Below are 25,286 nucleotides of genomic sequence, written 5' to 3'. Positions count from 1 at the left end.
GCCAAAAATGTAAGCAAATGCACCCTGAAACACATTGTAAAACGTTCGATTTCCTTATTTATCTACGTAAAATAAGAGGGTAAGGCATTCATGGTGGATGGTTGGATGGATGCATGTATATATTTTATAAATATGCGGGTGCATTACGGAATCCTCACAGTTGATTGTAATGATAATACGAAGGGTATCTAAAGCGCACCTTTCTTTCAGTTATCCTGCTCCAAGTGAACAAATTAAGATGAGCATTAATTGCTTGCTTGTTTAAAGAAGTCACTTTTTAGTAGATATTTGAATGTCTGGTAGTCGGAACTGGATCGGATGAATTGAGGGACGCCATTCCGTTCTTTTGCAGTAGCATAGGAAAAGTCCATATCTAGCTTGTTAGACTTTGGTGATAACAAGAAAGTGCTGACTCTCAGATATCAGAGGTCTAGAAGGTACATAAGCCTAAAGAAGGTCTGAGAACTAGACGGGACGAGTGTTAGTCATGTATGCAAGACAGTGGAGGTCTTCAGAGTTGGTGTGAGTTGAGGGCATTAGTTCTTTTAACATTTGACCTCGTGCTATGACAAACCACATAATCTCTACCAAATGGTGTCGAAATGATATAGAACAAACACCTTCTTTTGAATTGAAAAGAAGCCCGAAGGAAATAGGAAATTCTTCAATTGAGAAAAAAAAACCCAGATTTCCAGGGTATTTGAACGTTTACATCATAGAAGGGACAGGGCGAAAGTGTCATTTTCATGTTTTTCAGGGAATATTATACAGACTGTCTCCAAAGATGCAGTGTGTGTGATAAAATGAAGAACAAACATGTCTGACGCCATACGAACGGTGACCTCAGGGACAAGTTTAGTCGCTAGTATATCTTTAGACAGTTTGTTCGTACACATTCGGCTCAAGGCTGTAGAAGTGTTAAAATGCACCAGTGAGTGAGTGAGTTTAGTTTTACGCCACACTCAGCAATAGTCCAGCTGTATGGCGGCGGTCTGTAAATAATCGAGTCTGGACCAGACAATCCAGTGATCAACAGCATGAGCATTGATCTGCACAACTGGGAACCGATGACGTGCCAACCAAGTCAGCGAGCCTGACCACCCGATTCGGTTAGTCGCCTCTTACGACAAACAGAGTCGTTTTTTATGGCAAGCATGGGTTGCTGAAGGCCTATTCTACCCAGGACAATGTACTAGTGAAAGGTAGGAAAAATGAAACGTGTTCATCAGCTCCCTGTCTGGTAAGATGAGTGAAAACTTAATCGCCATGTGTCACTGCTTGTTGAATTTTAATTAATATGTAGTAGGCAGCTGGTACGTTACCCTGCATGGCGTTAACGTTTATATAAATATGCGTTGTTTGTGTGCACTGATGCACTTCTCAAAGCGTCATGGTAGGATGGAATACGTCAGTAAATCAGAACCTGTACTGAATAGCAAGATGGGCGAGCCTGAAGACCATTTATCTCCTTTAGAGGAAAACAGGGCACTTAATGGTCACTCCACTGCATATTCTAAGGTATCACATGAAAACTCACCCTTGCTGGACTCCCTAGGGAACATCCAGTGCTACAAGCAAAGGTGGTATGTATTGACCGTGTTCTCCTATGCTGCACTTCTTCAGACAGCCACGTGGAACACTTTCGGACCTATTGCTCAGTCAGCTAAGGCTGTGTTCGGGTGGTCGGATGCCAATGTAGGCATGTTGAGCAACTGGGGTAATATCCTGTTCGTTGTATTCATGTTTCCGATGGCCTGGTTGATGGATGTTAAAGGTAGGGGATTCTCCTTATCTGCCTTCATGAAAGTTTCAGAAGGAACGCAATTGTTTAGTACAATCGACTGTTCATAGTGACACTTTTAAATTCATGCATTTCATATTTATGTCGGGGCGGTGGGGTAGTTTAGTGGTTAAAGCCTTGGCTTGTCACGCCGAAGACACGGGTTCGATTCAACACATGGGTGCAATGTGTGAAGCCCATTTCTGGTTTCCGCCGCCGTGATATTGCTGGAATATTGCTAAAAGCGGCGTAAAATCAAACTCACACCGTGTGATTTGTTTCTAGTATTCTACACAGACACAGACAAAAAATTACGCCCTCACACACAAAGACTCTTCGTCTGGCAGATCGCCTCCCAATGACAGCTCTTTAATAAAAGCAGTAACTGCTGTTTGCTGCTGTTGTATTAAACTACATGATCTAACCGTCGTTTTGTAAATGTAAATTGCTATCATTCACAGACATATGATTTCGTAATCTTTTGGAAAACTATGATACGATGTATATATTAGTCGCGATAATTAACTAAATTTAAGGGGTGTCTATCGTACTCTAGGACTTCGGGTATCCATGTTGTTGTGCGCCGTGACGATGGTGTTGATGACGGCCATACGATGCATCACCAGTAAACCAGCACCAGCGACATGGTCAGTACCAGATGGTGTGATGATACATGTGACTCAAATACCGTTATGCCGAACTTTGATTTGTCGAACATGCAGTTGTCTGGAAGTAAAGAAACGGTCCCATCATAGCCCTTAGTTAGACTGGTTTGTTGTTGTCCAATGCCGCACTCAGCTATTTCCCAGCTATATAGCAGCTGTATGTAAATAACTCAGTCTGGACCAGACAATCTAGTGATCAACCAGCATGAGCATGAGCATCATCCTACGCAACTGGAATACACTGACGTGTCAAACACGTCAGCGAGCCTGACCACCCGGTCTCGTTAGTAGCCTCTTACGACAACACTGAGTTGCTGAAGACGAATTCTAACGTGTACCTTCACGGGCCTCTTAACATTGGAACCAGTTTGAAGGCTATATACAACTTCGTATTTATTTACTTAGGTCAACACAACTGTCTTTGATTGTAAATATGATGTGATAATTCAGTCTATTTTACATGCGGCGCCCAGTGTACCTCATACAAACCGTATAAATGAGAGGCCCTTTTGACAGTGCAATGTACGTTGTATATGGCTTTCAAGTGGATCATACGGGAGGCTACGTTATGTTTATCTTGAATAAGAATAAGACTCCTGAATAAGTCACACATTCTAATCTCCAGTGTGGTGTGCGTTAACAAATACTTACACCACATTCGTTTTGTTTTTGCTGAACCAGAGGTATCTAAACTGTTTATGTGTGAGTATATAACATATTATCATCCAGTGTAGTTTCAGATGAAAGACTAGGCAGCCATGATCCCATGCATGCTGTCGTTAATTAGTGTTTGCCTTATACACACTTGTTATCAAGAGTAACGAACCAATATTTTTATACTGAATGGCAAATAAACCGGTTGAGAAGGTACTCCACGATGTATTTTGTTTATAAATATTGTGAAATGAGGAAATTTGGTCTTCCATAATTATTTTCGTTGCACGGTTTGCGGACAAGAACTTTCCTACGCTGCGCTGACTAGTAGGATCAATATCCTACGAAAATAGCAAGACTGTATTGTCTAAATAATTCATCAGCAAATTTCACACAAATGGTCACGGAGGAATTCTAGTATTTCAAACATAAATTTTCAGTAAACTTGAGATAATGTTTGCTTTCATGTTTCATAATTTGCCCTGAACTTTTGAACTGCATGTGTGTTCACTCCCAAATATATAATAGATCAGCAACGTTCACGTATCTCCCCATGGATGTTAGATAGGGCTTCAAAACCCAGTATGATGGACTGCACATTTCCGATTGTAGAGTCAGCCCAAAAGTTAATAGTAGTGATGGTTTAGGTATATATTGTTTTATTCATTACTTCAGCAACGCATTTTCTATCAACCCATTACAAACTCGTCGTTTCTTAAATTCTGCGATTTTTATCCTGTAACCATGTTGTGTCGATGTTACTGTCAGGTTGATAAACATCGCAGCGATGATAAATGGTTTGGCTAGCACGGTGCCATTCGCTGGCCCCGCCCTCCTGTCAGTCACGTGGTTTCCCCCAAAGGAGAGGGCCACTGCAACAGCCGTGTCGGCTATCTTCAGCTTGGTAAGTTGCGTAAGTCAAAGGGGAACAAAGAAGAAATATACATGTGTAGTCACTTAGCATACGGTTATGTTTATTGGGATACTAATGGTTGAATGTGGTTCTGATTGTTCAATTTGCTCGTATGACACGAGAGGTGTTGGTTAGATTGAATTAGAGTGGCCTCCCTTGTTTTAGAATGGTTCAGAATCACACCTGATCCATTGAAGGAGACACTGTTAACAACTCGGTTTAGAGGTGGAAGGTTCTTGTGTAATGACTTGTTCACAGTTTTGAATAAATAACGACAAAAGAGCATTTTTGTCAAAGGAAACGCTACCCAAAACATAGTTCCTTGATGCCATCCGCTGTGACATTGTTCTAAATGTTTAAAGGGAATATATTCTGGAAGGATTTTCCAATAACTCTATAACTTGGCATGAGACATATCAACATGCTCAGGGTGGACATGATTAATATCGGTAAGCTCCGTATTGTCGGCCATTTTTCTAGAGGAACTTCCTTTATTTTATGCACTGACATTTATGAATGGGCCTGGTAGATATGGCGTTTATGACCCATTGGGATGCCTGGCTCAGTACACTGAAAACTTGGTTTCGTTATTCGTCAATATACTTCTTGTCATGAGTAAGTGATCCTCAAAATATAGAAGTTGACATCCATAAATGCTGGCTTCTAAATGTCGTTGAAACACTTTTTATTGAAGACAATTCCGAATCTGATGACTTACGTATGTTCCCGTGGTTTTTGGATGAATAATTTCCCCGCCGTTGCATGCATCTGTAACACGTGACACTATAAGTTCACCGCATCGTAAACATTTCGTTTCATTACTATTTAATGATCATTCACAGACGCATAGTAATGATTCATTTGGAATAGATGAAAGGTACTGCTTTCATTTTTATGATTGTGTAGATAGTTTGGTCTCTGTTATATCTTCTCTACCTTGTGTCCACAGGGCCGCTGTTTGTGCCTCAACCGGACGAACTACCCATGAACATGACCTACGTTCTAACTACAAGGCAAGAAGGAGGACACTCTGCCTGTCTGTCTGTTCATATAGATAAGTCATTTGTTGAATGTAAGCAGGTCCCCCATCCCCTCTATACCCACGCCTCACGTGAGCCCTCAATTAGTGATCTCACTACTCCACGGAGATAGGGTGGAAGAGATTTGGGACTTAATGTGCAATCCAATCCGTTCATTTCTATATGTCCCCTGGTCTGCACTCCACCCGTCCACATGTTGTTACCGCATTCTATGTATCTATCTACCTGTCTGTCGCCATTATCATATTTGCTGTAATGGTGCCATGTTGCAGTTCGTCACGTCTTGTCAACTCCAGTGGGTTTAGTCTGACGCCAGCCGCTAACATATCCGAGGTGAGAGGCGGCATCATGAGACTCATGTATACAGGTGATCAACGTTTCCCTTAAATCAAACTGGTTGTACATGCCACAGTGACTCCATATCACAATATTAACCGGCCACCTCTATAGCGCTGAACTCGACCTGCATGGGCATGCTCTACTAGCATAACACATGGTGGACATTATTTGCCCGGATAACCCGAGCTGCCAAGAGTACTAGAAGATTAATAAGCATACGACTTACCCCATGGGGTACCCATTTTCTGCTGGGTGAACAGAAGCAGTTTTCATCAAACCCACCTGCCTAAGGCGAGACCACTGTGATTCCTTGTGGGCAGGACAGTAGTCCTATACACGCTCATGAGTCAAGTGAGTGAGTGAGTGAGTTAATATTTAACGTCACATCGGCAATATTTCAGCCATATCGTGACGGGAACAAACCACTGAAAAGGAATATATGTGTGTTATAAAACCTGTCGACAAAGGACAGTAAAACAACTACAGTATCACAATTTGAATTAAAACTAGCTTGGAAAGTTAAAACTAATATCAATATTCAGACAATACAATATAAAAACAGGCTATAGATCGCCAGCAACAGAAGGTAGATCACCATACTAGGAACCATGGGGACTTACAGTACCTTTGCTACCTGCATGGACCCTAGTTGGATTTACACCATCCCTTCAGCCGCTGGCGAGTGTACAATATGCTAGCCAAAATTAAAACAACAGGAATACTACGATTAAAAGCCTGGTAGACTTAAATTTACTATGAATGTTTTTGGACTTACGTACCCTCTCAGGAGGACAATAATTTTACAATACTTCAACCCCCTTTGAGGGTACAGTCACTAACAATTCTAGTTACGAATCCAAACTACCAATTATTAAAATACATCTTTTTACAGAAACATATTGCTCACAATTCAATCAAAAAATCAATTTCTTTTAAAAAACCAGTAATTAAATGAAAACTAACGCTGGTAAAAAGATCCTTCATCGTTTTAACTGTAAAATACATATCCCTTGTGATGGAGAATTCGACACAGTCAAGCAGAATATGCTTGACCGTGACTCTCTCATCACAAGGGATACAAAATGGAGGATCCTCACCTTTTAACAGGTATGCATGGGTATACCTTGTATGACCAATACGACATCGTCGTAGTATGACCTCTTCAAATCTGGACTGACAACCCAAGTGGGTATAACCAATGTAAGGTTTTATCTCATGTAATTTATTTATACCAACTTGGGTGTCCCACTTCTTCTGCATCAGATCACGGATATAAGATCTAATGGTAGCTTTATAATCAGTGTAGGGAATAAGAAGTGGTGTCACAGATTTGTTGAGTGCTGCCTTTGCAGCAAGATCGGCCATTGCGTTACCAGAAATGCCTACATGGCTGGGTATCCAACAGAAGACGATGTCGCATTGGCCAGTAGCAAGATTATTATACAGTTCAATAATTTCTATTAAAAGTGGATGTTTACAAGAAAGATTTTTAATAGCCTGAAGGCAAGAAAGAGAGTCGGAATAGATTATATACTGTTTACGTTTCGGGTGTCTTTGAATATATTTAAGAGCTGTTAATATGGCGTTAGCTTCTGCTGTAAAAATAGAACTATTATCTGGTAATTTAGAAGATATTGTTCTGGATCCAATGACAGTGGCACAAGCCACTGCACCACCGTCCTTGGATCCATCTGTAAATAAGGGTTTGTAATTGCTATATTGATGTTTTAATTGATGATATTCTTGTTTATATTGTAAGTCATTTGTTTCTGATTTTTGAAATGATGTTAAGGTTAGGTCAACTTGTGGCCTAACCAATTGCCAAGGAGGAGAAGAAAGAAGACGGGAAGGCGATATACTTTCCAGCTCAATGCCAGCAGAAGAAATAAATGGTTTAATTCTGTGCCCAAGAGGGGGGACAAGAGACGACTTTTTGTTATACAAATCCTCATAAAGCGGATTGTACACACAGTTATAGGCAGGGTTAGATTCGTTAGAATATAATTTAGTAATGTATTGTAAAGACAATTGTATACGACGTTGAGTAAGAGATGGTTCATCGGCCTCAACGTAAAGACTATCAATAGGTGACGTTCTGAAAGACCCAAGACAAAGTCTTAGACCTTGATGGTGGACAGAATCAAGAAGTTTAAGGTTGCTTTTGCAGGCTCCACCATATACGATGGAGCCATAATCGAGTTTCGAACGGACCAGTGATCGATATAGGTGTAAGAGGGTAGCCTGATCCCCTCCCCACTTTTAGTTGGAAATAACTTTCAACAAGTCAAGAGCCTTCAGGCATTTAGTTTTAAGAGATTTAATATGAGGCAGAAATGTTAAGTGGGAGTCAAAGATTAGGCCCAAGAACTTGGCCTCCTTTACAACTTTGATGGGAGTGCCATCTAGAGATAGTTCAGGGTCCTTATGTGGCTTATATTTTCTGCAAAAATGTATACAATTAGTTTTGGATTTAGAAAATTTAAAGCCGTTTTCAAGACACCATTTATTTATTTTGTTTAAACAAAGCTGCAGTTGCCGTTCAATGGTATGCATATTTTTACCACGACAAGAAATATTAAAATCATCCACAAATAACGATCCATCAATTGAATCGTTTAAAACTTTTGATAAACTATTTATCTTGATGCTAAAAAGTGTGACAGACAGAATACTGCCTTGTGGAACACCCTGATCCTGATTGTAATGATCAGACAGGGTAGAACCCACTCGAACTTGAAACTGTCTGTCATTTAAAAAGTTGGCTATAAATTGAGGTAAACGACCTCGCAAGCCGAAGTCATGTAAGTCTCGTAAAATACCATATTTCCAGGTTGTGTCATATGCTTTTTCGAGATCAAAAAAGATAGACACAGCATGTTGTTTATTAATTAGTGCGTTTTTAACAAATGATTCTAAACGCACTAAGTGATCGACAGTACTTCTGTTTTTGCGGAAACCACACTGTATATCAGTTATAAGGTTATTTGTTTCCAAGTACCAAACAAGTCGATTATTTATCATGCGTTCCATGGTCTTGCAAACACAGCTAGTTAGTGAAATAGGTCGATAATTGGATGGATCCGTATGATCACGTCCAGGTTTAGGTATTGGTACTACTATGGCGTCACGCCATGACGGAGGAAAGTTACTCGATGTCCAAATATCATCAAAATTATTGAGAAGAGTTTCTAGGCAGGATTCTGGTAAGTGCTTCAGGAGTTGATAATGTATGTTATCAGCTCCAGTAGCAGTGTCATGAGCTTGATCAAGAGCAGTATGGAGTTCATGAATAGAAAAAGTTTCATTATAATCTTCCCCATTATCAGAATTGAAATTAATAGTTTTCTTTTCTTCTTGTTTTTGATATTGCTGGAATTTTGGTACATAATTGGAAGAGGAAGATTGTTTAGCAAGGGTTTCACCTAGTTTATTAGCAATATCTGATTTATCAGTAAGCAATTGATCTCCATGTTTAAGATGATGGACAGTAGATTTAGTACCTTTACTTTTAATTTTCTGGACCATGTTCCATACCTTGGACATGGGTGTCCGAGAATTTATTTTAGATACATAATTTTGCCAAGATTGGCGTTTATTCTGTTTAAAGGTACGCCGTGCTTTAGCATTTAAAATTTTAAATCTATTTAAATTATTCACCAGAGGGTGGCGACGGAAATAATGTTCTGCTTTTTTCCTTGCCTTTCTAGCCTGTTTGCATTCATCGTTGAACCATGGTTTTCGAATATGTGGAACTGCAGAAGACTTTGGGATACACTCATCAGCAATGTCAATGAGTACATCTGAAAAACATTTGATAGCATCAGGAGCAGTAATAAAACGTTCGGGATTAAGTTTGCCAGTACAGAGAGATTCATATAGAGCCCAGTTGGCCGTTTTACAATTCCATCGTGATGATGGAGGTACATCAGAGGGGCTCACAGGTTTTAGTATTGTAGGGAAATGGTCGCTCCCACACAAGTCATCGTGAACCGACCATTCAAATTCATTTAAGAGATTAGAGTCAGTAACTGATAAATCAAGAGCTGAATATGTCCCTGTGCCAGGATGTAAATATGTATGTGATCCGTCATTGTAAATACAGAGATCATTATTTGAAAGAAAATCCTCAAGTAATTTACCTTTGGTGTTCGTAGTAGGACCACCCCAGAGTGGGTTATGGCCATTGAAATCGCCCATGATTATACAGGGTTTAGGAAGTTCATTGTAAAGAGCTTGTAGATTTCGTAAGCCATGGTTAGTTATGTAGATTTCATCATCCGAGCTCCCCACCCACCACGGAGTATCACAAGGACGATGCTAAAGCAAGCGGGCCTCCAGCTTGCAGCACCAAGGATACCCGGATGATATACTCCAGTAGAAGAATTAGAAATAATTAGTCTACCAGATTGGCCCATGAACCATCGCCTTCTGGCATAAGACTCTAGGCAAAGTTCAAAGCAACATAATTCAACATCAAACATGTTTTAGACATTAGAGCCAAGACCAAAATCAATCAAAATCAGTTCCAAATCATACTTGTGCAATGATAAATAAATTTATAATCTATGCACAGGGCTTGGCATGACCAGCCGATTGGTTGAACCGGGCCCATTCAACCTCCCGTCTAGGTGAAGTAAGGGTCGAAGGGGTGTGTTGAGCAAAGGGAACGCGGTCACAGGCCCCCAGTGCCCTCAACCCCCAGACTCCCGTCCTCCACCGACACAGGGCCGCAACCCACGGCAAACGGGTTGGTGGACCAAATATGCCCCCGGATCCACACGGGGGGTTGGCGAGCACTTAGCGTTACCCAGCACCCACCACGAGGAGGTGGCTCGCCACGGGTGCCTCATGAGTCAAGCTGCCCTAGAGGCATTTTAAAGGTCACATGCAACGTAAAACACAACTTTGCAGATTCTGGTACCTTTCACTATGCATTTACCGAAACAAATCATAAAAAATGCCAATTCAACCTATAAAGTTGAAAAAAAACGCGATGAAAAAAAAGCCCGCGAAATCGGAGTTCAAACGTTTCACTAAATTCCCCCCCCCCCCCCCCCCCCCCCCCCGCCGGGGGGAAAACTGGTTTCAGGTTAGCGGAGCTTGAAACAGTATGCATGCCCAGCGTCTGAGGTTGTGAGCAGTAGTCTAATCTTGGTTGTGTACACAAACAAGTAAATAATCTACTCGTTACGTAAAAAAAACTTGTTGATTGTGGTAAGCAGTCCCTGTCACAGAGAAAGCTCAGTGTCTGGTATATTCACACCTATATGTCTGCCTGCCTGTCTGCTAAAGACAACATGCAATACACAGCTTCGATCATTGACCACTTAACACCTATCAGACTATACGACATAAAGAAAATAAGTTGATTTATGACTCGTGCACCCGAGTCCCGTCTCTGCCACATTATGTAATTAGGCACGTGTGATACACATGACATGTTTTTATGTCTGTGGGTTGCAAACAAACTACATTCACTTTTTTCGGATGACTGGATCTGACGGAAACTGGTGCAAACTCTTGTCAGTTTCAAGTCCTGCTTTGTACTTGGACGAATGACAGATTCCAGCCACGCAGTAGTTTACCATCTCTACTGACATGATTTTTGATTGGATCTAGCGCAAATTCAGAGAACATGTATTTTCCAAACCCAACATCTCTATATACATTCTTCATGGATAACGACTTCATTTAGTGTATATGATTTTGTTTGACAGCAGTATATGAATCCATACTGAAACGACGCATCAAGTACACAAAAAGAAGTTGTTATCCATACAGAATCTTACTTTCTTGTGACTGGCTACACTTCTAAACTGCCCATCAAACAGATCATCTTTCTGTACACACAATGAACCCTCAGCATGTCAGCAAATGAAACAGCCAATCGGAAGCCGTCGTTACACTTGAGTGCACATCTACCCGCTATGACTGGGTTCGGTCTCCCGAGGGCTTCGTTTCGAGGGAAGTAAGCCCAAGTACAAAATATTGCACTTTTGAATCGCGATTGTACGCTTATAATTTTGTTTATTTGTTTTTTTTAAAGCAGCAATGTATATTATATGTCATGAATAAGTGATAAATGTGTTTTAATAATGTTTGATTTTTTTGTTGCATGTGACCTTTAACCATGTTCAATGTATTTCCCGTATCAGTATCCTTCCTCTCCGGCAATGCATGCACGACTCCTCATTCGTTCGTTGTGGTAGTCCTGTGTTTAAAGAATTCTGTCATATCACTGAGTTCGATTTCCGCAGAGATGGAATTTGTGAAGCCCCATGTAGCCGCCTCACAAATTGCATAGATGTTTGCTGTCACAAGCTGCAGTTTGGAGAATAATTTACTCCAAGAATAACAGTTTCTAAAACGAGTGACATTTTAATCTTTTCCTGAGAGTAGTATTAGTAATACCGCTACTGTTATTGTAACTGAATTTACTCTGATGGATGCAGAATGTGCTGCCTGTGTCCTGCTGCTGGTCATGGTGGTGGTGTACTTCCCCGCCAAACCTCCGTCTCCCCCAAGTCTCACAGCTTCCATAGAGAGGACAAGCTACCTGCGAGGGATCAAAGGACTGTTCACGTAAGACTTGACAGATGTGTCCCAGTTGCGTTTGTAACTAATCGAGTCTGGACCAGACAATCGAGTGATCACCACCATGAGCATCGATATGCACAACTGGAAACCGATGACATGTGTCAACCAAGTCAGCGAGTCTGAACACCCAATCCAGTTAGTCGCCTCTTCCGACAAACATACTTTTTGGGGTTTTGATGTGTTGGCCAGTTTCCATATGTTATTTAGTAACGCCGTCGGTTCAAAATGCATCCCCGTGCTTCGAATACTGGATAGCACCCGGAAATTGACCAACACATGATGTTTATCTCCTTAGTAAAATGCATTGTAATGCATCCCGTGGAATCTGTATACGTGACATGTATCTGTTGTGATGTCATAAATTGCTTTGGGGAGGTTATCTGGATTGGTGATTAAATGCTAAAGAGCTGTGACTCAAGCTGGTCCGCCCCACACTGTATCATTCAATTGTCTGTACTATATGCAGGAATAAAGACTTCTGGATGATAATGCTGGCCTTTAGTGTCCCAACAGGAGTCTACATGGCATTTGGGACTGTACTGGATGTGGTGCTGAACAGTGTCCATGTAACACAGGTAAAAATGATAATTACATTCCACGTGTCTTCATTAACATTGTTGCAATGTCACTGAAAGCGCCTTAACTCTCCGTAACAAGAACTTGTGGAATCTTCAACAGCTATTGTCTTTCAGGAACATGCTGGTTGGATTGGCTTTTACTCCACAATGGGCGCTTGTGTAGCTGCGCTGCTTTTGTCCAGGTAGGTACAAATATGTCAGGATGGGCTGTGAGACAGAACATGTGACAAATATCATGAATGTATTTACAATTTATGCAATATCTGACATAGTGATTGTAACAATTAGGTATAATCTCTCTTGCTATGTTTACCGCTGAGGTTGCTGAAAGCTGTGAATTTTACTTCAAGGGTCGCCGATCTATATCTGCCGCATTTGAAGAAAAAGATGCTGTTGGTCCTATTCGTCTTAGCAACAACCGCCACGCTGTGGTTTGTCCTAATCCGTCTGTCTGTCATCCCCTTTAGTATGGGTGAGTGCATATGTGAATATTGTATCTAATGGTATCCGGAACTGCACATCAAAGATACTTTGGAAGACATGATTAGTATAGCATCACTGCTTCTCACAAATCAATACTCAGATCGTGATCAGCTATCCAGAGATACATGTGAGTTTCAGTGTTGTGTTACACAGAAGTGGGAAGTAACACAAACTGACTGTGTCAATTCAAAGCACCAGAGTTTAGGGCAGTGGTGCACATTTCAGTCTCCCTTACATATGGGACCTGTGCAGCGTCTGTCACCGATGGGATAGGGACAAATGTGGGCTCAGCTTATTACAGGACAATAATCACCAACTGGCTGGCTGGTCGTGTTCTGGTATAGTCGTTGCAGTTCCAGTTCATGGTGATGAAGAGGGATGTCTAACGGCCTTCTATGTAATATAGACGCGATTTATCACTGATGTTTTTATCGTACCTATTACTTACTGGCATCATGTTGACAATGTATAGTCTGCAAATAAAACATGTTGACTGTAGAAACATAGCAAATACTGTCAGTAAATATATCAGAAAGTCGTGACTTGACTTGTTTACATTGTACAACATGTGCATGTGTGGCAGCTGGTGCAAACAGAGCGCGCTCAAAAATGGCAAGAGTCACTCTGTATCGGTAATATCCTCCACGACCTTTCATGACAATGACAAAGGTCGTTATGTCATTCTTGCTATAGTTCAAAAGTGTATCAGCTGGAGTGAGTGAGTTTAGTTTTACACCACACTCAGCAATATTCCAGCTATATGGAGGCGGTCTGTAAATAATCGAGTCTGGACCAGACAATCCAGTGATCAACAACATGAACATCGATCTGCTCAATTGAGAACCGATGACATGTGTCAACCAAGTCAGCGAGTCTGACCATCCGATCCCGACAGTCGCCCCTTACGACAAGCATAGTCGCCTTTTATGGCAAGCATGGGTTGCTGAAGGCCTATTCTACCCCGACCTTCATATCAGTTGGAACGGTCGTTAGGAATAGGTTGGGTGGTCGAGATGACCATGGCAGCGTGAACTAGCTATGAAAACGGCCACCACCGACGTTCATGCATTTGATGCCGTATCCCATTGCACTCAACATTGACCAAAGAACACACACATATATATATATATATATATATGTGTGTGTGTGTGTGTGTGTGTGTGTGTGTGTGTGTGTGTGTGTGTGTGTGTGTGTGTGTGTGTGTGTGTGTGTGTGTGTGTGTGTGTGTGTGTGTGTAATATGAAAATAGTCAGTCCTTTGGTCAATGTTGAGTGCAGTCATTGGGGTACGGCATCAAATGCATGAACGTCGGTGGTGGACGTTTTCATAGCTAGTTCAAGCTGCCATGGTCATCTTGACCACCCAACCTATTCCTAACGACCGTTCCAACTGATATGCTGGAAACCATCCATATTTCCTGTTTGCCTATTTCTGTTTAGCTTGATTGAACTGATTCTCCGCCACCAGCCTCGCTGTACCTGTCCTCCATCTTGATGGGAGTCTTCATCAGTGCTTCTATACCTCTGTTCTACGAGCTTGGGTGTGAGGCGTCTTATCCAATTGCTGAGGGCGTAACGGTCGGTGTTCTCACCCTGGCTAACAACTTGACAGGTGTCGTCTTTCTGTCTGTCATGCAGATTCCAGGAATAGGTATACCTCCCTAATTTCACCCCAGCCTCTGGATTTTGGTCCAGTACTGCTATGTAACGCATGATGATGAAACGTTTTAAGACCAAGGATCATAAACTAGGGTCAAGTTTTCATTTTTGAACACTTGTATCGTCTACACGTATTTCAAAACTGCTTGACTGGACATACACTGACACTGTTCGGTTTATACATTACTGAATACACTATAAGTAACTTTTGGGGAAGGAAAATAAGAAACGTTATAATGAAAGCAGGGTGATATAAAAAGAACCCTACAAAAGCCACGGGTTTGACGTTGGATTAATATTTAAAATTGCCATTGTGAATAAAGTCGGGAAAAGCCAGCTTCAAAATATTCTAATCTGAATTTTTTGCAGGTGTTGGATGGATGGACTGGGTCATCCTGGGGTCTGTAGCAGTTGCACTTCCCCTACTTCTGTTATTCCAAGAGAACTATACTCGGAGTGGCATTGACAGAAAAGAAAGCATTGTTCCTGCTGCGTCGATTGATGCCAACACTAAAGCTGATTAATAGGAAACGTAATTCCTTCTCCTTCAATACTGATCATTTGTATCACGATGTAGTTAAGGAGGAGTATCAGTTCCTCGTCACTGTGGAATATTCTGACACTAAACTGATTCAAAATTGGAGGGACGATTCCCTCAACGTCATTATATCGGACTATCAACCACCAGAGGGAGTTGTTTCAAAGGTGCAGACCCGCAACTCTTGTCACTGTTGTCTTCATGCAAATTTCACAAATCTGTCAATGGCCTTCGAGATTTCTGGATTTCCAGAGCGTCTGTACAATGAGCTAGACAGAAGTATATGTCACTTTCAAAATACGCCACAGAGCCAATAGCCAAACGGAGAAATCAACGGGACAAAATCCAAGTGTCAAGGAGGTGGAGCTCACTGATAACAGCTTCGGCGATTCCTCGTGGAAGAACTTTTGACGGGTCAATCTGATTTAGTATTGTGTTTTTATTTCCATTGTAGGTGACTGTCACCATAATATGTTTTATCCTTGCATCGATTAAAAAAAATAAAACATGCACATTATATTGCACACAGTAATGACTGAAAATAAGCGTTTCTGTCTTTAAAGTAGTACCTGATGACTGAAATACATTTACCTTGGTTTACGTTGTTGGATAGCTTTTTTGTCAACGGGCAAGAATTGTCTTTATCACTTTATTTCTTTTTTATTCTGATGCATCATTCACACACGTTTAACGAGTCATTTGTATTTCATAGTAAGGGAATTGACAAGGTCATTTTCTATGTACATAAATTGCGACAAGACGACCAAAATGTAACGAAATTGTCGTATTTGCAATGAGAGTATGCATTAAATTTATGTAACTGATAATTGTTATTCAGTTTTTGTTTCAGGCTAGCGAGGAAGGTGCAATGTTTGCTACCTTTCTAGATTATACGAATTCTTTAGTTCATATGAAAATGAAATTCAGCACATCTTTTCTTCTCTCTCGGAATCCGAGCGTAATGGTTTCTGCGTTTAATGCTTCCAACTTCTAAAAATAAATGCCACTCAGACAAGTGTAATAGACATTTCCAACATATTGGTGTGATTTGTAACAACTGCATCTGACCTTCAGCTCACGTGTGTCGTAACTGAAGAATAGCGGATGTTCTTGATCAGTGACTCAGCTGTCTTATGGATTGCATCAGTTCAGGACCTTCCACACCAACTGAACCACCACCACCACCACCACCACCACCACCACCACCAACAACAACAACAACAACAACAACAACAACAACAACAACAACAACAACAACAACAACAACAAAAATACAAGATAATTTTACAATAACGCTGTAAATAGTTATCAAAAATTGCCAGTTGGTCTTCTTTCTAGGCATGCCATTTTTCATCTTTTTGTCAAAGAAGAATACTTAGGGAAAATGTGCAGGAGCAAGTCCTTACACCAACAGACAAATGTCCTGGTAAATCATACAGTTCCGTAAATAGTCAAACAGTCGTATATAATGTTGATTATATTTGGCTTTAAAGTGTATATGCGTGATTGTGAGTATCAGAGTTTTCCTTCATCACAACAACATCGATATGTCTCCATAGTGATGAGACAAAACCCTTTCCACATCCATGAGAAACACATGTACAATCACACCTGTCCAATCGAGACACAGTATGAAACTTAAACCCATAACTTCACCAATAAGAGGAGAAGGGGTATTCAATAACACTTTCAGGATGTTTGATGGCTTCTTGTCAGCCAGCTTTAATATCGGTATTGATGGACACAGGGCCATCCTCGCCGGGTTCTGGTACAATAATCTCTTGTGTGTCGATGTCAGTCCTAGTGTAATTCTCTGTGAACAACAGAAGAAGAGGGACGGCAACTGCTACGGAGCCCAGCATGGCCCAGTTCATCCACACAGTACCTACAGGATAAACAGAACTAAAAACTATTTGATTTTGAGTTTACGCCATTGTTGAATTTGCGATTTACATAATATTCAAAACGGGACAAAATGCGTCTTCCAACTTATATTCTGTATGATCGTTGGAGCTGGGTACAGACAATTTAGGTATATCATTGTTTGTACTCATGTTTCACATAGCCCAATGGTCAATTCCTTCAATGCTCAATGATAATCTGTTCAAGGAATGCACAGCTGGATATGACTTTGGGGAAAGCATGTTTACCTAATTTTGGGATCTGTAGCACAGACAGAAAGATGACCAGACAGAAAGATGACCAGACAGGTGTAGTCTGGCGTAATCAAAATGAGTCTCAACATTTCAATCATTATTAACGTTGAAGTTGATTGCTATTTAAGAGTCGTGGGTTGCTGAAGATCAATTCTAACCCGGTCAAATGTGAAGTAAAGTTTACGTCTCCAAGGCTTTCTGCCAGACTGGCCTTACCTTGACATCAGTAATGCTGCTATACAACCACCTATCGTGCCATAAAACCCCATCCAACCAGCATGGTACTGAAAGACAATAATAGAATGTTCTCTAGTTCTTAAAGACTTGGTTTCGTTCTTATTTTCAGTGTTTTCAGGGATGAGGTGTATGAGTCAGAAACAAAGTCTAGTAATATGGGGATGGAGCGTATATGGAAATGGCACTGTTATATAGAACGTCGTTTCAGTAATCATGTTTAAAAAGTTAAGGGTAGTTTCTGCATATAAATTATACTTGAAGATATGTCAAAGGATACATGGTCTTGTAATTGCATTGACGTACACAGAAAACAGTATAATGCATATCCAGCTTTTAACCAGCCAGTGTCTGACAATGTGCGGTTGAAACAACTGATCGAGATTGTTTGCCAGTCTCGCTTGCAATTCATAGTATATTCCATAGACGTTCAATTTATGTGCAGGTCTGCCATGACTTGCGATAATCTTTTGAAATATCATAGAACAACATGAACAGAAATACTTATTACCTGTGATATTCCGACACTGTTCAGGACAACATCCAATACAGCTCCAAACACCACGTAAACTCCCGATGGTATACTGAAGGCCACCATTATCACCCAGAAGCGTCTATGCCTGCACACCAGACAAAAATAGACACATGAATGCCACAAGAGAGTCGCGCTGACCTGAAGACCATCATGCGTTGGACCCGTGAAGATCCGGGGAAGAATTGGTCTTCAGCAACTCATGCTTGCCATAAAAGGCGACTCTTCTTGTCGTAATGGGCGACTAACGGGATTGGATGGTCAGACTCGCTGACTTGGTTGACACAGGTCATCGGTTCTCAATTGCGCAGATCGATGCTCATGCTATTGATGCTCATGCACTCGATTGCCAGGCCCAGACTCGATAATTTACAGACCGCCGCCATATAGCTGGAATATACGCATTTGCGATACCTCGAAATCAAGGTAGCAAGCATGACACCCATATCCGTTGGCCGACTGTTCTGACAAGAAGGCGTTACTAAAGATCAACGCTAACTAAGATCTTCAAGGGTCTTGCTCAAAGGATTGCAGCGCACATAGTCCAATTCCGGTGACCTAAAATCACATTCAGTGTGGTTTATGACATTCTTTTCATAGCCTTCAAGTCATCAAAATTATGCTCTTAGCTGAGTGAAGAGGGAGTTTGGAACTGAACACCACTAATAATTTCGTGTTGGTTAGACAGCCAACTATCTTACGTGAATAGTCCCTTGATCCCATGCAGGTAGCTTGTCCTCTCTATGGACGCTGTGAGACTAGGGGGAGATGGAGGCTTGGCGGGGAAATACATCACCACCAGTAGCAGCAGCAGGACACAAGCAGCACATTCTGTTTTCACCACAATTAATACGTTATAACAATTCAGTCGTGCTATTTCGATGAAACCATCCTCAAGAAAAAACTTAAATGAACACAAGCAGATACCCATACTAGTTCTAGAAGTAATTGTCGAAAGAGTATGCATGTTTGTCCCAAGAGAAGGGTATGCAAGGGTTTATTCAGTACACAATATATGTGGGAGACTTCTAGCGTGGGCTTCAGAAATGGCATCCATGCTGAAACGGAACAGAGCGATGTGATAACGAAATGCTTCAACTGTCTGGACCAACCACTGGAGACCACTGAGGGAGACCACTGAAAACCGACATATTTACAGATTAAAATGACATCTTCTATTTATGATATTTATTAACATTTTGATTAACTGCATGGAGGAAACGTTGATCACCTGTATACATGAGTCTCATGATGCCGCCTCTCACCTCGGATATGTTAGCGGCTGGCGTCAGACTGAACCCACTGGAGTTGATGCGACTTGACGAACTGCAACAAAGGACGACGGGATAATGGCATAGGTGGTTCATGTCCACACACAGGGGACAATGAGAAGTGAATATGTGGCGCTGCTTACTTTGAAAGTAGTAGGTGAGTCATGTTCAAGGCTTGTTCATCTGGCTGTGGCACCAAGAGCGGCACTGAAAATGAAATGATTACTGGAAACGGGTGTGACACAGCTTTGAAATGGAATGTTTAATTCGTCATCAGAAGAAAGAACAGAATTCGCTAGGAGATCCAGACATCCAGCGTCTTTTTCATTTCAACATTTGACAAACCTCGACAGACTGGGAATAATCTGTCGTCCTCAACTCGCTGAGGGACTCCTGAAGAGTACACGAGTTACCCTCAAATTCGTAAACCGTGTTTTTACCAATCGTGAGCCATGACTCACTATTAATCATCGCAGAAGTTTAGACTTTGATCACACAACCCTGTCGTCTCCGGTGTTCTTTGCACTCTTACAATACAGTGTCATCTGTTATTTGTTACATATTATGTGTCGGTTTTTGGTATCGATCGGTTACCATCACTAGCTACATTTTCGTATTTATTTAATGATCGTCAGAGAAGTCTAATTTTCACGTTACGGTCAGTTACACATTCCTGTATTTCATGAAGGTGTGTGATCCTTCTAAGGCAATACAGTGTCTATCTAATGTTCATCTGAAAGTGCCTATTTCCGGAACTTACGTCACGATTTCGGATAAAAGTTTGAAACAACTGATATAGAAGATATCAAAGCAAATGCCTGCATACTTTTTCTTGTAGAATTATAAGTACTGTATATTGATTTGATCCTCACCAATGATGAAGCCCACGGATACGCCGACGTAGGTGGAGATAGCTGACACTGCCGTTGCAGTGGCCCTCTGATTGGGAGGAAACCATGTAGCAGAGAGGAGGGCGGGGCCAGCGAATGGTACAGTGCCAGCCACGCCAACTACTAATGCTGCGATGTTCATCAACCTGGGACAGAAGCATTCTCACAATATCACACAACATGCCTCACAGATGGTAGATAACATATCCATTGATCTGTGTGTCTGTTTATTGGTGGCTTGCTCTGAATGCTGCATTACGAAAGGACGAAGGTGAAATGTCCAATGTACGATAATTCCTGTACACACTGTTGACATTCTGTGACTTCAATGGGAATCATCTACTTAAATGCTCCAATGGTTTCAGTAGTGATTAAGTTAAAATTTTACATCGTATAGGCAATATTACAGCTTGAAAACAAGGGAATGAATTAACAATATATGCCGACAAAGAGCAGTAAAAGCAACTAGCCTATCACAGATTCAAAAGTAGTCATGAAATCTAAAATACTTCAACTACAGAAGACGATACAATATAAAAACAGTCTATATATCGCCAACAGGTCCCACCAGCGCACATAAACAAGTTTTTTCACAGTAATAGTTCACGAGGACAATGTTCAAGGTTACCTTTGTTAATACAGGGTCACGTATAAAATACACTGCATCGATTAATAGGCTGTTGGCTTGAGTTTCTTTAAAATGCAGTCTTGAGTCTGATAGAATGCACTGAAGCGTCACATTTAATATCCACTGGATTGTGTTTCAATTTTTAATCACATTGCCATGGTGTCACAAGTGTTCTGTATTCACTACAGCGGTACTGACCATGTGGCTGGCACTGGGTCACTGGTGATGCATCTTATGGCGGTAGTTAACACCAGCAGCACAGAGCACAACAGCATCGATACCCGTAGTCCTGGAGTGAGAGGGTGGCGAAATAAGCCTTAAAGGTCACATAGCTGAACATTTGTAGCTAATCATCATGATCTAAAACATGCATGAATATGAAAGGATGATTTCAATCATAACAGGGACGTGTAGTAAAATCTGAGCGACAATCCAACTACAGTTAAAACTGCTTGTCATAATAAACCAGTAGTAACATTATATGCATCAAGGTAACTTCTGTAAATGGTATGTATATGATAACCGTGACAGCTAAGTACGTTATGCACATAGTTCTTCGCTACAGTGGATTTCTTTGGACTGATGACCTTTCCCTCAATAGCGCTGTCACTGTCACCGCAGAATGGTTGCACACAGTGCAAAAATCACGTTGTACATCCATAGATGTAATTTATAAGCCTGAGTATCAACTTATCTTGTATCCATGACTATGAATCAGTTGCAAGCCATCTTAATCACATTCTAAAGGCACATGACATAGATACATATGAATCCTATAGTTCCTACAGTGAGTGATTTGGGTTTTACAACGCTTGCAGCAATATTCCGGTGATATCACGGTGGCGGACACCAGAAACGGGCTTCATACATTTTACGCATGTGGAGAATTGAACCCAGAGCTTCGGCGCGAAGGATGAACGCATTAACCACAAGGCTCCCTGACCGACCCATTAACACACATACTATGAGTCGTTCAAGTAAACATTGTTACGGGTCGATTTCTAAATTGTAACAATAACTTGAACTACAAACACTAAAGAATTCAGTGAGGAACAAACAAAGAATATTCAAATGCTATACGATTAACAACTTTACAGGTCATTACATAATACAGCAATGTTCGTACAATGACAGTATGGATTGCAGTGTCAGTACAACATTCATTTAGTATACAATAATGTTAGAAAATATAGGTTATCACGCACGTGTGTTTTGTAATGGTTAATATCCTCATAATGAATAGACATGTTTTTTCCTAATACAGGGTATTAACCATCGAAAATACATACGAGTGCGATAACCTATCCATGATATAATGTCACTTATATTTTAAAAAATGCGAATTGTCACAAATCATAAACCTTAATTTCGAAAGTTTTTTATGTTAAAGCACATATTGTTGTCATCAAATCTTTCTTTGAATTTTCTTGGATCTGTACCGCAACCAGGGCCGAGAACCTGGACACGATCGCCGATAGATGGGCATGAGGCCATGATTGTTTATACTGAGAACGTCGTCCCTAAAGTTTGTATATGACCTCTCCAGTTTGCATCGATATTCGCATATGACCCCAAAGAATACCGAAAATATCGATTGCTTTATCTTGCAGAGAACGCTATCCACTGTATGATAACACTAAATATTAGGCTCTCGCTGGATATCAATGGTGAAAAGATTATCACACATGTGGCTGGATTTTGTTATCATGAAAGATGATAAAAACAAGTGCTTGTCCTTGACATGGCGTTATTAAAAGCTTCAACACATTCAGTACTAAGTATACTTAATCTACCCCGTTCAGTCAGCTTATATTATTATTGACTACCAGGCCAATATAACCAACATGCCTTTGCCACCTGCTGGAAAAATAACAGTAACAACGTAATGAGATTACAAACACCTTGAATTACTCGGCCATGTATTACTGGTGATTACTAAGTGCATTCTTATAATGCAGACGACAATGACCCGTAATAGTTTGAGAGATTCACCGAGAACAGATCCTTACCTTTGACATCCATCAACCAGGCCATTGGAAACATGAATACAATGTACACAATATTCCCCCAGTTGTTCAACATGCCTATATTGGCATCTGACCACCCGAACAGAGCCTTAACTGACTGAGCAATAGGTCCGAAAGTGTTCCATACGGCTGCTTGAAGTAGAGCAGCAAACGAGAACACCATCAGAACATACCACCTTCTCTTGTAAGACTGAATGTTCCGCCAACAGGGCAGAGTCTTCTGATGCCTTCGGGGATGCCATGGAGACTTTACGTACGCTGAGTGCCTTGTTTTCTTTATCTGATTTGGATAAGGAGGGTACCTGGTCATCAACATCCTCCCCATCCATCATTTCGTCGTTCAGAGCTGGATCTGTTGTGTTGGCGCGTTCCATCTTGTCATGGGGCTTGACTTTGCTATTGACTGACCGAGTTACTTGACTGCACTCATACACATAGAAGGCACCTGACGTTATCACATACAAGGTAATAGATCTGTAAGTGCCCAGGGAATGATTCACCTTTACACGATGAAGCCATTAACAACGGCCTATATATGTATGGTCAACACCTTGTAATCACCCAACAACGGAGGTGTATTACTGATGCGCATCGATCTCTTTTGCAAGCAGGTTTACTTGATTTGATGGTTGAAGAGCGGCTTTCATAAAACTAATCAAGCTGTGGACGGTGGACATGTGGACATGTATTGTACGTGCTTTTCGAAGTCGTGAACGTTTAAGCATGCATGTGTTTGTCTGTTTCAACTGGGCCATTTGAAATGCATGTTAATTAGATAACCACAACTTAAGCGGGTATTGTTACATGCTGGTCACAAAGTGACTGTAGACACACATCAAATAAATGACGCAGCTAACAAGGATATATCGCCATCTTGTAAAGGTGGGATTTAACAGCTCATTTCAGCCTGCTTTACCTCGTTCATATGTTAAACACATGCGATGATAAACAAATTGCAAATGCGTTTGAGATCCCTGAGAGCACTAATTTACATGACAGATGTTTAAACCCCAAATCCAATGAAGAAATGGTTAAAGACTATAAAAGCATTTGCGTGAAGGGAAAACTGATATCGATGAACTGATATGATAACGATCGAATAATGGTGACACAAGGTCAGTCGCAAGGTCGATCACAAGGTCAGTCCACCTGCATCAGGTTTCACATACGAGATATCTTGTAGACGACAGAAAGGAGTGTAAACATTTTAAAGTATTTCGAACACTGGTTGAACCAAACGGAATCTACACCTATGTATTTTAAGATGAATCTGATGCATACGAAAATAAGACATTCGCCATTTCAAATATTGGTCGACACACTGAATTACAAATTTAGCTTTTTGTCGTTATTCAGTTATAAGGAACTTTTAAAAAATCTCGTTGTTGATGACATTGGATTTTTCAATTAAATGTCCATGTATTACTAGCAGAACATGGTAATGGATTCCAACGCTGCACAGAAACAAGTAATGATTATGATGGAAGTAAAATACCAGTATTTATAAATAGCAAAAACTATTCTTAAAAAACCCCAAAGAATATCAGCAACACCTATGGCATAGACGTACACGTAAACATCAATATGCCCTACTCATTTATAGTTACATGAATTGTGGTGTTTGTAACCAATGTATTTGAAACCAATGTCTATTAGGGCATCTGTGAAAATAAACGAAATAAATGCAAAAGTAGCAGGCACCAAAATCATTAATAATTAATGGTTGCTTTCAAATATAATGTTTACATCACCGAATGGTGTGGCAATTAATAATTTTACATTTCAAGGCCAGTAAACCTCAATCAGGATTCATATATGAGAAAATAGTTCCAACTTTACAGAAGAACGGCGAAAAGGGGAGACATTTCAAATTATCTCAAATGTTGACCGAACCAAACTGAATTTATACCAAGGCATTGCATGTTGGAATGGTATTTGCTGTATTAGAAAATAAAGTCGTTTGCTAGTACATAGGTACACCTCTATTGATACTGGAACATGCGCCATTTTCAGCCATTGCCTTACAGTCAGCGTGTCCCCCAAAGCAAACAAACTAAGACAAGTGACTGAAAATGTTTCTGGACCAGAAAAAAGGACTTAACCGACATCAAGGGGTCTCATGACAGTTTGATTGATATTAAATCAAACTTTGATTTATGCATTAAATCCTTTTGGTATATCGGCACTGAGGTCTGCAAGAATACCAGTTTGACCCTGAACACCGAGTGCTTCATATATACTACACAACTATCCGTTACATCAATTTCGTAATCGCAAAGTTTCTGTGACATTAGACCAATTCA

General features: G+C 40.7%; 1 protein-coding gene and 1 pseudogene across 1 annotated transcript; one reads left to right on the top strand and one right to left on the bottom strand.

Moving 5' to 3' along the window:
• Window positions 1–1,398: 1,398 nt before the first annotated feature.
• On the top strand, window positions 1,399–15,231 carry LOC137298742 (solute carrier family 49 member 4 homolog). Its single transcript, XM_067831018.1, has 11 exons — window positions 1,399–1,774; window positions 2,337–2,427; window positions 3,868–4,003; window positions 4,919–5,025; window positions 5,325–5,419; window positions 11,844–11,973; window positions 12,455–12,563; window positions 12,681–12,748; window positions 12,917–13,038; window positions 14,517–14,699; window positions 15,077–15,231. Exons 1-11 carry the CDS (start codon window positions 1,399–1,401, stop codon window positions 15,229–15,231), a joined length of 1,572 nt encoding a protein of 523 aa, XP_067687119.1.
• Window positions 15,232–16,517: 1,286 nt separating this feature from the next.
• On the bottom strand, window positions 16,518–23,357 carry LOC137298741 (solute carrier family 49 member 4-like; annotated as a pseudogene).
• Window positions 23,358–25,286: the final 1,929 nt, after the last annotated feature.

Source organism: Haliotis asinina, chromosome 10, assembly GCF_037392515.1.
Source record: "Haliotis asinina isolate JCU_RB_2024 chromosome 10, JCU_Hal_asi_v2, whole genome shotgun sequence".
NCBI classification, from domain to species: domain Eukaryota; kingdom Metazoa; phylum Mollusca; class Gastropoda; order Lepetellida; family Haliotidae; genus Haliotis; species Haliotis asinina.
The sequence above is the reverse complement of the archived record's forward strand: the minus strand, read 5'-3'. Positions and strand labels throughout refer to the sequence as shown.